This window comes from Mizuhopecten yessoensis, unplaced genomic scaffold (genome assembly GCF_002113885.1).
Source record: "Mizuhopecten yessoensis strain PY_sf001 unplaced genomic scaffold, ASM211388v2 scaffold8195, whole genome shotgun sequence".
Classification (NCBI taxonomy): domain Eukaryota; kingdom Metazoa; phylum Mollusca; class Bivalvia; order Pectinida; family Pectinidae; genus Mizuhopecten; species Mizuhopecten yessoensis.
Window position 1 is genome coordinate 195,657 of NW_018407426.1, and position 14,628 is coordinate 210,284.

At 36.1% G+C, this 14,628-nt stretch overlaps 1 protein-coding gene across 2 annotated transcripts; it reads right to left on the reverse strand.

Moving 5' to 3' along the window:
• Nucleotides 1-1,559: 1,559 nt before the first annotated feature.
• On the reverse strand, nt 1,560-12,304 carry LOC110455290 (UDP-glucuronosyltransferase 1-3-like). 2 transcript variants are annotated; one of them, XM_021505331.1, is made up of 2 exons: nt 12,116-12,304; nt 1,560-4,684 (listed from the first exon to the last, which is right to left on the reverse strand). In XM_021505331.1, the coding sequence occupies exon 2, from the start codon at nt 4,670-4,672 to the stop codon at nt 3,140-3,142; it is 1,533 nt and encodes a 510-aa protein (XP_021361006.1). In that variant the 5' UTR covers nt 4,673-4,684; nt 12,116-12,304; the 3' UTR covers nt 1,560-3,139. The 2 variants fall into 2 exon arrangements, with proteins under 2 accessions (XP_021361006.1, XP_021361008.1); XM_021505333.1 differs by lacking the exon at nt 12,116-12,304 and adding an exon at nt 9,220-9,294.
• Between the last annotated feature and the right edge of the window lie 2,324 nt (nt 12,305-14,628).

The window sequence follows — 14,628 nt, forward strand, 5'->3', positions numbered from 1 at the left end:
GGGGGGGGGATAACGCTACAAAGCATTATAAAATACCGGAAGTAATTGCCTGTCTATACACATACCAAAACTATATGTACATGTATTTTAAAATCTTTAAAAAATGTTTAAGACAATCGTATATAAATTATCTTACATGAGTGTCCATGTCATATTGAATTTAGTAAACGAGTTCAATAATTTGATATGACACGAGCCTTTAGGCGAGTGTCATATCAAATTATTGAACGAGTTAAACAAATTCAATATGACATGGACTCAAATGTAAGATTCTATTTATCACAAACAATTCATAATTTGAAAAAACAGCATCAACAACAATTATGTGCTATCAGATGATTCTATTTAGGTAAAAACCAAAGTACTCAGATTTTTGGTTTAATAATAGCCAGTTTTAAATACAATGCAAATAATATTATTGACAAAATAAACTTCATAGCACTTTAAGGTTATATTATACGCGTGTAGTACTATATTTATGACATGGCCGTATGACGTCGTAAAATTGGTCAGTTAAGCGATAAGGAATAATATAAACAAGAGAACCGCCGGGCAGAACAATATATCCCCGTTACATGCCAATCTGACATGCATAAAATCCTTCTGGTTCATTAATATATATAAATGTATGAGAAAATGGAAATGTTAGGAGAAGAAACATCATTTGTAACGTCTTTATCAATATTCGAGAGAAATTTGTCTGAAATGTGGTGAAAGGATAAAACATACCGTGCTTGACCAACTTAAGCCAATAAGCTTTAAGCTCAGCTTTTGTCAATGTATAATATAAACATTGACCAAGTTTCATCAGAATCCGGTCATATTTGACAAATCTTAAACTTATTAGGCAGAAATCGTCAATAAACATAGCTAATGAATTACGCGCAGATTTTGCTTAACTATAAACTCGGCCTCAGAATCGAATGATAGAAAAGTATCTTGCAGAAACTAAGGTTTGAAAAATTGATCAATCAGAGCACAGTATGCTAATAAATAATGCACGGATTTTGCTCAACTTGGAACTAAGCCTCAGTCGATATAATGTACAAAGCATACAAAATCAAACGATATTACAGCAAGCTATCTTGCGGAAACCAAAGTATTGACGGACGGGCGGACGGGCGGACGACAGACGTTCCCCATTCCATAATACGCCTCGTCAAATTTGTTTTAAAATGATCAGAATGTAATACATGTAATTTATAAAATCATTATAGGTTTCATGGATACAAAAAGTCATCAAATCCAACGGACCTTGGACAAACAAGGCAGGATAACGCTTTTGAAAAAAGGTATTCGGAAAGATAGTATTTTTTAACACCAATGGCTAATCATAATGAGAAACAAAATGGCAACAAGACAGTACGCTTATAGAATTAGCAAAAAGAAATTCAAGAGGGATATCAAATCTCACCTCTTCACGTCTGTATTTAAGGCTCTTTGCAAAGATGTCATGTAAATACCACCCTTTATTTGTTCATTTATGTGCACATTGCGATGATTATCTGCTTGCTTATATGTATAAAAGTGATTGTAAGCCTTTGTTTTTGTTTCACAATTATAACTAATACTATTTTAACTGTATATTGTTGTTTATTTATTATTATATAACATATATGCATGACTTTTATAACCATAGAAAAGTGCTCATAAATTTCTACCACGATATCTGTGATAATGAATGGGAGTGCGAACGTAAGTAAAATGTATATATGTAGTCTTATCTATTATCCTTTATATCTTATTTACAATGTTACCAAAAACAATGCAAAATGTTTACTGCAATGTATAGAAAGTTGGAATAAAAATTAAAAAAATAAAGAAATATGTTTTTAATTTTGTGTTTCGCTAACAAAGATCACGATTTAGCTTCGTAGAATGCCGAGTCGTGTGTTAACAAAACAATGTAAAACAGCGCTTCACATCATACATTTTGTATTTTTAAAATCAATCAATGAATTTGCGATATGTTATCCTTTCACAAACTGCAAGAATACGTAAGGCTTGGGTTTCTCGGTATTAACCGATACCTTTACTAAACTACTGACAAATGATAAAGAGGCAGTTCTACGCAGAGACAATTTACCAACTCGAAGCAGCATAACAAAAGATTAATAAAACTATGACTTAGAAAATCATATATGTAAGTATATCTGTAAACTAATAAATGTTTTGACTTTCAATTATATATATAGTAAATGGCATTCAAATATGAACATCTTGACTACACAATAAAGGTAATAATATATTATGATGATATAGTCATAAATGTAGACATGCAATTTCAAATAATTTTTGCTCAAACTATGTATGTATGTACGGTAGATATATGTGTTTATGATATGTGTTGGCATGTATACATGAGAGTTTGTATGCGATCGCAAAAAATACCAGTGTTACCAACATAGTTAAAAATCAATTGATTGATTTATCATCTTAAGACGTCTTCAAATATGATTCTTAATCATGCCTTTTGTATTCATATACACATTGTAAAAAGTTTATATATTAAGTAAGTCATGTGGTTGGTCTTTCTCGATGTAAACAGTCTAGTGGAAAAGGATTTACCAGGATGAATAAACAGGAGAAAGACGTATTAAGGCACGGGATGTGACGAACAATTGATCAGTAACAACGTATGGAATGTGAACAGTCTATCATAACGACTGTCTGTGTACGGAAAGACCATCCACATGATTATCATAGAGTATATTTTATATCAGCATCATAATGCACCTTGTTTATGTACGATCATACTTATATACCTGTATATATACTTTTCTTGAAATAGTCTGTAAATCAACGTCGACCATAAAGTGTACTAACGATGACGCAACAGAAGGATTTGCCTTGACCACAATTAACCGAATTTCCGAATATAACATATTTTGTACTTGTACCATATTTTACACTACATTTCTCCAACTCTGTTCTAACTTTCCCTGTTATTTTCCCTTTTCAAGGCATATATATATGTACATCGGTTTTAAGAAATATGTACTTTTGATGTAGTAGTCACAGGCAGTATTTCGAGTATATATGTGTGTGATTTTGAACCGTGTAAGACTGAAAATCATTTTTTGAAACAAATACAAGAAATGATATGTGTGCCTTAATCGGACATTGCACGCCTAAGTATTCAATCAACTTTGATTTTTGGTCTACAGCAACATCTACAGCAAGCTCTGATCGACCTCACACAGCACCAAATACTCAGGAACGTCACCAAAGTTATAAACAGCAAGACATCTAGGAGGTAATATTTATATAAAGGCATGTCAGTCGCCGGTGTTTGGAGGTAGTCGCCACCATGTTGGATCACGTGATCAATCCAGTACGCAGAACGTTCACTGGGCGTTCCCTGTTGACCATGGAAAATGTCTGATGCTTTTTTAATTTTCACGCTATATTTAGGATTATCAAGAATTTCCTGTATGGCATTCGATAATTCCAAATCTGTAAATATGCAGAAATCGTAAGAAATACCAAATCCTTTAAAAGCCATTTTACGACAGTTGTAAAATCCATCTGTCATGAAGGGGAGGCCAATCATCGGCACTGCGTTGCACAGCCCCTCGTAGAGGCCGCTAATGCCACAGTGAGTGATGAATGCCTTGGTGTTGGGATGTCCTAGCAGATCGTTTTGGGGCAGCCACGGCATCAGTAAGATATTACCATCCTCTTTTGTCTCGTTTCCATACCTAAGCACGAATTTTACATTTTTGAATTTCCTAAATACACTAATAAGTATTTCCATCCTAGATGCAGGGAGACTGTTGGCAATACTTCCAAACGAGGCTACAATGACTCCATTAGTTGCAGAATCCATGTAAGAATTCAGGTCAGATGGCAAGGGTTTGGGTTTCTCGGTTCCAACTCCTCCAACAAATGCTACATTGGGCATCAACGGTCTTGGAAAGTCCAGTACAAAGTCCATGTCGACAAGATGAAACGCCGTGCGTCTATGTAAGACTTCTAACGGCACAAACGGCTTTTCTGGAACATACGTCGCAACCAAATCGGTCGGGAAAACCACCTGAGGTGAAACAGCCATCACCACCGAAAAGAGCGTATTGACTACTCGTTGAATGAACGACATTTCGTCAAAGAAACCTAGGAGGGCGAAGGCAGGATGTACAGATGGCATAAACGGTATTCTTGTCCTGACAGGTATGTGCATGCCACCAAGCTGCACATAAGGGATTCCTAGTTTGTAGGCGAGAACTGTGAAGCAGTCCGCTATCATTACATTATCAATTAAAGCCAAATCAAAGTCCTGCTGTTGTAGAACTGTAAACAGAGCTTCGTCTGAGAGCAGAGCATGGCATACATTATTGACGATTGTTATACCTTTGAAATATGGCGACATCTTCCTATTACAAGCATCTTCTATGGAATCCTTTGCAATCCCATGTACGCTGAAATTTTTGTACACTGCTGGTACTATAACACTAGTAGTGCTGTCTTCCTTCACTTTATTTGCAAATTCTTTGCTTAGGATTAAAGTTGAATGGTGTCCATATTTATTTGCAAGTGATGTGGCTACGTTGAGTGTGGGTTTGACGTGGCTCCAAAGTGGAAACACCAATATCAATATATTTCCAGTCTCCACCGGAATCGGAAACATGATCGCTGTAAACGCTATACACAGACAAATACATCTGCACTCCATGACGAAAAACGCCTGAAATAAAAACATAATAATGTGATAATGTTATAACATTCTTGCCATAGGTAATTGATGAATATGAACTTAATTAGTTGCGTCGAACATCGTTTTATTTAAAGGGAAATAAATTGAAAATTGAAAACATAACGTTTTTATTGATGAGTATCATTTAGAGAAGAGAAACTTCAGAAATCAAAGTACCGAAAAATGATATAATGAACAAATAACTTAGTTTTGTACTGAAGTGTACACTATCAGAGACCTGTAAAATATTAAGTGCTCAAAAGAGATATGACCAATACAATCATGCTTGTTCCAACCGACAATAAATAGTTAAAATATGGGTTTGAGGAATATAGAAAGTTTCCGATATTAAATGGTGGGAAGATAGATATTTTATAAAGGTAGATAAGTATTTATTTTGGGATAAATATATATATTTTATTAAGTAAAGTAAGCTATTTTATGAGGGAGTAGGCACTTTAATAAGGTAGATCGATATGTTATGAAGGAAAGTTAAGTAATATTTTTGGGCGATAGGTATTTTATAATGGTAGATCAGTATTTGTTTAGGTGTAGGTAGCTTTTATTAAGATTCATTTTATGGGGTAAACAGGTATTGTATTATGGTATATCGGCATTTTATGAGGAGTAGGTAGGTATTTTATAGGGTAGATTGGTATTTTATAATGGTTATTCGGTATTTTATGAAGGATAGTAAGGTATTTGTTGAGGGGTTGTTAGGTATTCTTTGTAATATATAGGTATTTTATAACGGTTTATCGGTATTTTATTAAGAATAGGAAGGTATTTTTGAGTGATTGTTAGGTATTCTTTGAATAGATAGGTATTTTATAATGATAGATCGGTATTTTTCGAGGTATAGGTAACTTTTATTATGAGGGGTAGTTAGATATATTTTATAGGGTATTTAATGGATTGGTATTTCATAATGGCGTTCTTCCTTTTTGTATTCTTCGGGAAAGATAGGTATTTTATAATGGTAGATCGGTATTTAATGAAGTATAGGTAGGTATTTTACGAGGATATTAAGATATTTTATGTGGTAGATAGAATTTATATCATGGTTAATCGGTATTTTATGAGGGTAGTTAGATATTGTATGGGGTAGATAGAAAGTTTAACATGTATCTCATTGAAGTAGATCGTAATTTTACGAAGAATAGGTAGATATTTTATAAAGGTATTTAGATGTTTTATGGCGTAGGTAGAAATTATATCATGGTTTATCGGTATTTTATAAGGGTTAGGTAGGTATCATATGGGGTAGATATATATTTTATTCTGTTAGATCGGTGTTTCATGATAGTAGATTGATATTTTATGGGGCAGTAAGTATCTTATAATGGTTTATCGGTGTTTTATGAAGGGGGTAAATATTTAAGGGGGTAAATAGGTATTTTAAGAAGGTAATAGATATTTTATAGGGGTAAATCGGTAATTTATTGGATATATTTTTGCTGTAAGATAGGCATTTAATATGGTAAATCGACATTTTAGGAGGTGGTAGATTGATACTTTAAAGAGGTTGATAGGTATTTTAAAGGGGCAAAAAGTTATTTTAGGGGGAAGGATAGATATGTATTTGATTTGGGATAGATAGTCATTTTAGGGGGAATAGAAAGGTATTTCATGGGGGTAGACAGACATTTAGCGGGAATAGACGGGTATTTAGTTGGGGTAGATAGACATTTTAAGGGGGAAAGATGTGTATTTCATAGGAGTAGATAAACACTTTAGGGGGAAAAGATACGTATTGTATGGGGCTAGATAGACACTTAAGGGGGAATATATAGGTATTTCATGGTGTTAGATAGACACTTAGGGGCGATTGATGAATAGGAAATGAGAGTTCTATGCCACCCCATTCCTCCTTTTATATTTGTTGTAAATCCCTTTATGTCGGGATGGATCAGTGAGGGATGAGTGAGGGATGAGGGATCAATATACCTGAGACCTGAGAGGTGACGGACCGACCCCTTTTCACCATAGCTCAGTTGATAATCTCCATCCGAAATTGGGATTGTTGACGCTTTGCCTTGCGTTAAGTGTCTATTTTTAAGACAACCGGTTATGGCATGTATATATAAAACTGTGAAAAGCATATTATTGATTCATTCTTCGAGCATGGAATGGAAAAAACACTTAGTTCAGATTCACTTGGATTTGAATAACCCTATTAGCAATGCCGATCCTGGAAAAATATTTACGCCTATAGTTTGCAACGCCCTCATCGATACAAGTTTAAAGCCAGGAAAGTGATCTCTCAAGGTATCGATACTCTTTGGGACGTCAAATTAAGAAGACGTATCAAATAGGAAAACGATTGAATGTGGTTCTTATTTGTCGCCAAGTGTTCACTCGACATCTACTGGTCTTTCCATTACAGAACAAATTTCACGGCACTATTAAAGACGGGTTCAAGAATATGTTCAGGTTCGGCAGGAAGCCAAAAGAGGTTCGTTCGGATCCCGGCTGCAAATGGAAAAATAAATGGGTGAATGCCTTCGTTGGCCAGGGAGACGTGGCTCATTACGTCACGCATAACGTCATTCACGATAATTATGCCGAAAGTGTTATATTGTAGTTGTATTGTGTCAGCTGCTATCGACCATCGTAGAATACACTTTTCAACCATCAGTACAATGTCGATATCGTCTATGAGCTTAAGTGCTATCCCGGACATTTTTGACATGGCTTCCCACGAAAAGCCGAGAGCTGAGTAGAAAGGGTAATAGTCTAGACTGATTGATCTTAAGTTCTCAAAGACATTAGCTTACAGTAAGACGTCCATCTTTAAGTAAATCGTCAAAGTAAGTCATGTAGAATATGTGCAAGACCGATTTCGCGTGTTTATAGTCTGTGTCGGACATATCAGGTTCTGTTAGTTTATTATAAAACCGATCTATTCCGGGCAAACTTTTCTCTTCGAATTTTTTACCGGTGATGTCGCGTAATCGTACGGATACATCCACTTTCGAAAAGGAAGTTTGAGATGTTCTTCTATGGGGAAGTGCTTTGACAAATTTGGGAATGTATCTCCACCTTCTACTGCCAAATTTGACATTATAGTACCAGCTGGGCAATCAGAAATTGTAAGGAATCGATGAATCTCAAATTCCCTAGCGAGAATGACATGTATATCTATATTGTTTGGTATACAAGACATGGGTTTCGATTTACATTTCCTCGCTGATTCCATCAACAGATGCATATCATAGCCACGTAAGTTGTAAAAAATACACGGGGATGTAAATTTTGATCCCTGCGATCTATTGCCCTGTCGAAACTGAAACTGGATGTTGCAGTGGCTGTGACTGAAAGTGGTCATGGTTGAGAACCCTGTCGTCCCCCAATTCTTTTTCACAAATGTGACATGCCGTAGCTTTTTGAAAGGAAGACTCTTCATGGGTCAAGTTCATGGGTTTCACATTTATTCTAAAGTTTTACATAAGGTTTCCTCTTCTTGGATTAGTTGTTCTAAATAAAATATCAACTATATCAGGACCTCTGTAAACCCGAGCGGATTTCGAGAGTCCATCTGATGAAAACTTAACCATATAGGAAAAGCCGGAAGTTCGTGTTTTGATACCGAGTTGTGGATGGTATGTCTGTGTCAGCTTCACATGCGCTAATGGGTCGGAGAAAACTTTTCGGCATAAATTACAAAAGGGACGTTGAGCTGTTTATGAATTTGATTAAATTTGACCCATTTTCGGAAAACGCAGCTTCTGTGGACCGTGATGGGAACAATACGGTGCATGTTCATCCAACAGTTGTTTGGTTGTGTAACCATGGTGACAATGCTTACAATAATAAATGTCTGTTTTCCCCTTTAGAGAACAAGCGAAGGTCCACATGTCTACTTGCACCGCGTAAATATGTAACATGCAAAGGATACACTTGTCCCCTCTTCTATTCTAACACATTAATGGATTTGTTATTTGGTTTTCAAATTTGATACTTGATGGCACAAAGGGACTTGGAAATCAATACCATTTAAATATCCAACTCGCGTTCACACTGAGTATAATTTGTCACGCGTTGTCGATGACTCTGCTACCCTCTAGCTGGTGTTGACCTTTAGTTTTAGTATTTTGTCAATCGTGCACCCGCTCCCATTCCACTCCAAATTTTGATATGCATTTTGCAAACTGGGATACGTTCATACCTTTGACATTTTGGAGTCATTCTATCAGAATGTTTTTAATTGGTGTTTTATCATCTCTAAAAAATGGTAGCACGTCCCACAGGTTGAAAGGATTTGAATGCAATGAGCTGTTCCGTCGAATGCCTCAATCCCCCTCCTCACTAATGACAGTTTATCCATTTTTCCCGGCGATGAAGACACGTATCACAGACATCTGTCCTGCTTCTGTATAAACGTCTGGTAGGGGTCGGTGACACCAGTTACACTCCCTGCCTTGTTCTCCATCACCAAAGGGCAGTATTTTTACTTTCGTTTCCGGGCGTTATGTCAACGCCATTAAAACATTTCAAAGAATAATGAAATTAATGAAAAACCTTACCTGTGCAACATTCCTGAAGTTTCCGAGTATTCACTTTTATCGAGAAAAATGTAAGAAAATACGTCAAACCTCCATAATAATGCCATATATTGTAACTGAATAAATCATAACTGAGCACAAAGCCAACAAGGTTGACTGAGGTTGGAAAAAAACATGTAAAGCAAGTGAGATTTTACCTGTATACCATTCAAAACACTCAGGTGATATGGCTTGCCTAGTATCAATAGCCTTGTTAGCTTCATGAATTATTGTTAAATATCAAATGAAAATACATGCAATCATTCTAACGATTTGAGGCATTTCTTCAATTTTTCTCGATAATTGTGAAAACACAGATACTTCAAGAATGCATGTACAGGTAAGTTTTTTCATGAATTATAATATTCAGTACAATTTTGCGCCACTTAAATTCTGATTTAAAAAATTGAAAAGGGTGTGTCTACCTTTGACCAATGCAATAATTTACCAGAATTCTGGTAATCCTTGTTCTGACGTAACAAAACTATATCATATACTTTGACCAGACTCTCTCTCTCTTCGGCGTAGCTTGCCCAGACAACAAGAGTCTGATTGAACGAGACTATTCCTGCTCAGGTAATCTGGCTTGACTTGTATCAATAGCCTTGTTAGCTTCATGAACTATTATAAATAATCCAATGAAAATACATGAAATCATTCTTGAAATTTGAAGCATTTTCTTCGATAATAGTGAAAACACGGATACTTCAGGAATGCATGTACAGCTAAGTTTTTTTATGAATTAAAATATTCAATGTAATTTTACGCCACTCAAATTCTGACTTCAAAACTTGAAAAGGGCGTGTCTAGCTTTGACAAATGAAATCATTTACCAGAAGTCAAGCCAGATTACTTGAGTGAGAACCTGTAGTGTTTTGAATGGTGTACAGGTAAAATCTCGCTCGTTTTGCACGCTTTTTTCAACCTCAGTCAGCCTTGTTGGCTTTGTGCTCAGTTATGATTTATTCAGTGGAAGTATATGCCATTATTCTGGAGATTCGAAACATTTTCTTACATTTTTCTCGATGATAGTGAATAAACGGATATTTCAGTAATGCATGTACAGGTTAGTTTTTTCATTAATTTCATTATTCTTAAAAATGTTTAAACGGCGTCGATATAAAGTCTGGAAACGAAAGTAAAAACACTGCCCTCTGGTGATGGTAATTCCTGAGTACTGTTTTTGATCAGACTCTTTAATTACAAGTGAGCAAGCGTCTGGTTGAACGAGACTAATATATATGTAGAAATGTTTCCTCTTCTGACTTTGTATACAATTCTAAAGGATAGAAAAACGACGAGTGTACGTTGCCGGCCGACGATGAGTGTCTTACTGCTGTTATTAAGGAAAGAGGTCAGTCCATCATCCCTCATTGGTCCCTCACTGATCCATCCTAACAGAGAGGGATTTGCTATAAATATAGATAGACATTTTAGGGGGGATATATAGGTATTTGATGGGGGTAAATAGATACTTCAGGGGGAATAGATAGGTATTTTAGGGGGTATATAGACATTTATATGAGGATAAATGGGTATCTAATGGTTTATAAGGGGTGCTATATATTTTAGGGGGATAGATGGGTATTTCATGGGGACAGATAGAAAGATATTAAAGAGGGCTAGATAGACATTTTAGAGGATACATTGATATTTTAATGGGGTAGATAGACATATAAGCGGGATTAAATAGACATTTTATGGGGGTAGATAGACGGGGATAGATGGTTATTATTGGGGAGGGGGGTAGACATTATAGGGGGATAGGGTTTATTGTGAGTAGATAAACATTTAGTGGGATAGACAGGTATTTTAGTGCTGTTTATCGATATTTTAGGGTGCATAGATGGGAATTTTATGAGGGAAGGGAGTTATTTAAGACGGATAGATAATTTTTTAAAAGGGATAGAGACTTCAGGGGGGGGGATGTATTTTATGGTTGTAGATAGACATTTTAAGGGGGTAGAAAGGTAAATTGTCTAGAGGAGGGGGGGGGGGGGTAGAAACTGTTTGCGCAAGGCTAATATTTCGCGATTGTCCCGATAGCAATCCGTTCGAGAGGATCAGATTTCGATGAATATGCAATATTGCATGGTAAAAACATCACGCTTAGGTGGGTACTTCTTGCTTTTGCTGATGGCATTTAAGCTTTGTCCATATATAGTAAAATGTGATATTGAATTATTTTATCTTCATTATTCAACAATTAACGTGTAACACTGAAAACCTGTCAAAATTGTACCAATTGTGGTAGCGTGACGTTAAACAGGTTTTTTTTTGTCTTTTCCGTCTGTATGCTGGTATTACGTTTTGCTGGGTATCTAATTGCATGCTATCTAGACCGCAATCTTCTAGACACCCGAGTATAAACGCAATATGGGTAGACAAAAACGTAACATGCATGCGCACAATAGAAGCCAAGACACAAAAACAGCAGAAAACACGAGGATTTTGTTACAAAGAATGGCAAAATATATAACCAGGTGAAGAGAGACACCGTTGCTGCTCTACACTTACCTATGTTACAAGCATTAGTGACGTAAAATCGGTGTCCTGCTTGAGTACACACCTTTAGCTTTGATGGTTTGTATATATCGGGTTATGTCGGGCTACTTTTCATGTATTAAACATGGATTGTAGGGTGTTCGCTAAGAAACGGAGATCATGTCCGCGGAAGGAGATCAATTTTGATGGCATATCGGAGATTTCTGAAGGAATACAAATGTATCCATCTGTTTATCGGTACCATCCTTCTTTTTTATTACATAAAATTGAAATATAGTTTTCGATTTTTCGACACCGAAAGCTTTTCTCCTATATATCATCATGGGGATGGCATTTTTATCATTTTTTTTTTATCTATACCGGATGTACTTACCTTGCTGGAAGATTCTGTTGATTGTTGAGATCGTGGATGTCTGCCTACCGGAGAGCTGAAAAATCACAAATACGTGTGTGCTGGCAAACTACTCGCAGGTAGTTATATATTACGTATCAGCAATATGAGATAGTGGTTGTTTTAAAATACGAAACGGTTGTAGAAAAGATACAGAATGCATTGATAATTCATACGAAACGCATAATCCCCATTTCTTATCAACATTCTTGTTTTTCGAAAATTTTAATATACTTTAAATCACCATTCATTTAGCCTGATAACCAGATGACCAGTAACCTTACTGTAGAGTTATCTTTGAGCATGATCTACACTAGTCCACAAAACTTATACTCAAAGTCCTTGAACGTTTACATAAAAAGCAAGTACCGTGTAGCAGTATAATTAAAAATGTAAAAAAAAGAACTTTGAATACTAAACAAAGAACTGAATTCTTGAATTGTTTCTATTTGATCTCTTTAAAACTGAACTATTGAAAACAGTTGACATCAAAATTAATTTACACAGTTGTATATGCACATATTTAACAACGCACGTACTCCTTGATGTATGCAGATGGTCTCGGGTCGTGCTTGCCAGGTTCCTTCGCTGCAGTTTTCGAAACGGATAGTGGTTGCTTTGCTTGCGATATATTTTATCCATCAGACGCATGAGCTATCACAATATCACAATGCTTGTTAGTAGTGGAGAAAGTGTCGCCTCAGGGACACTTTTCTCTGTTGGATTTGCATGGGAGTATGTTACCCACCTCGTGTGTTGGTGACATAATTATGTGAGGGTAACATATGACATCACATTTGTTGCTAAATATAGATTTTTTTATTGTTTTGGTTTTCCGATGTACTGATACTGTTAAAGACAAGAGTCTAATGGGCCTGCATCGCTCACCTGGTATTAATCTCACACTTCTAATCTTAAAAGTGATCTTAAATCAAGCTACTGGCAAAATATCAGTATTTATGACTATAAGTCATTCATAAGAACCCGATAAAAAGATTTAAAAATATTTCACTCCTGTGACCTTGAAAGTCGAATAAGGTCAATACGTTGAACAAATCGTATAGCCTTTCATCTCAGGATGCAACTTGCAAAGTATCACGATCCTATCCTATGGTTTATCGAGATTAGGTCATTTAAATGTTTATACATATTTGACCAAATGTGACTTTGAGAGTGGGTCAAGGTTATTCAAATAAAAAAGCTTGATAACATATTTTTACCCCCGTGACCTTAAATATAAGTTAAGGTCATTCATTTAAACAAACTTGGTAGCCCTTCATCCCAGCAGGCTACTGACCAAATATCATCACCCTGGACGTTTTGCGTTTTTAGATAATTGACTCCTGTGACCTTGAATTAGAGTGAAGGTCATTCATTTGAACAAATTTGGTAGCCCTTCATTCCAATTTGCTACTGGTCAAATATCACCCTGGGTATTTTGGTTATTCAGAAGTTGTTTAAAGTTTATAACATATTTGACCCCCTGTGACCTTGAATACGGATGAAGGTAATTTATTTGAACAAACTTGATAGCCCTTTATCCAAGCATGCTACTTACCAAATATCATCACCCTTGTCATTTTGGTTATTAAGAGGAAATTGTTCAAAGTTTTTAATATATTTGACCCCTGTGACCTTGAATATAGGTGAAGATCATTTATTTGAACAAACTTGGTAGCCCTTCATCCTATTTTGCTTCTGGCCAGCTATCATTACCCTAGGCCTTTTGGTTTTTAAGAAGAAGTTGTTTAAAGTAAAATATTGACGACGGAAGACGGACGCCGCACCACGGCATAAGCTCACTTGGCCCTTCGGGCCAGGTGAGCTAAAAAACGATAAGACAGGTTACCCGATGACGGTTTTTTAGCTCACTTGGCCCTTCGGGCCAGGTGAGCTAAAAAACGATAAGACAGGTTACCCGATGACGTCACGGCAAATACCATTTAGGAATATTGTTCGGAGACAATATATCAAAGAAATATATCGTCTTCAATTTAAATGGCTATTGTTATCAAATTGAATGAGGTATTGAATTGAAGGCACGTGTGACCACATATGTTCAGAGGTCAATGTCCTTGCTGGGGAATTCCAGGTGCTTAACATTGTTTGACCTACTGAGGCCTTTATGACCATGACAGGAATAGACTTGTATTTAATGGAGAGGTGCATGCTAGGACAGGTATTCCGAGATCAATGTCAATTATAATACAAGGTATTGTATATAGTTTAAAGGGTGATAGACCCTTTTTTAAATCCTTTAATGGCATTGCAATGCTCGGGTGGAACGTTATTGTGTATCAGAACGAACAAAACACCAGGTACCCGTTTAGACCTAAATTCATCGTACGTATTGCTATATATCCATCTCATTTGTTAACAAGAACGGGATACGCACATGTATCCACACAGCCAATGATGTACACAGTGGTGTGCTTATTCATGCGGTAAGACACTGTATACAATACATTGTGTACCAAAAGACGTAATGAAAACTT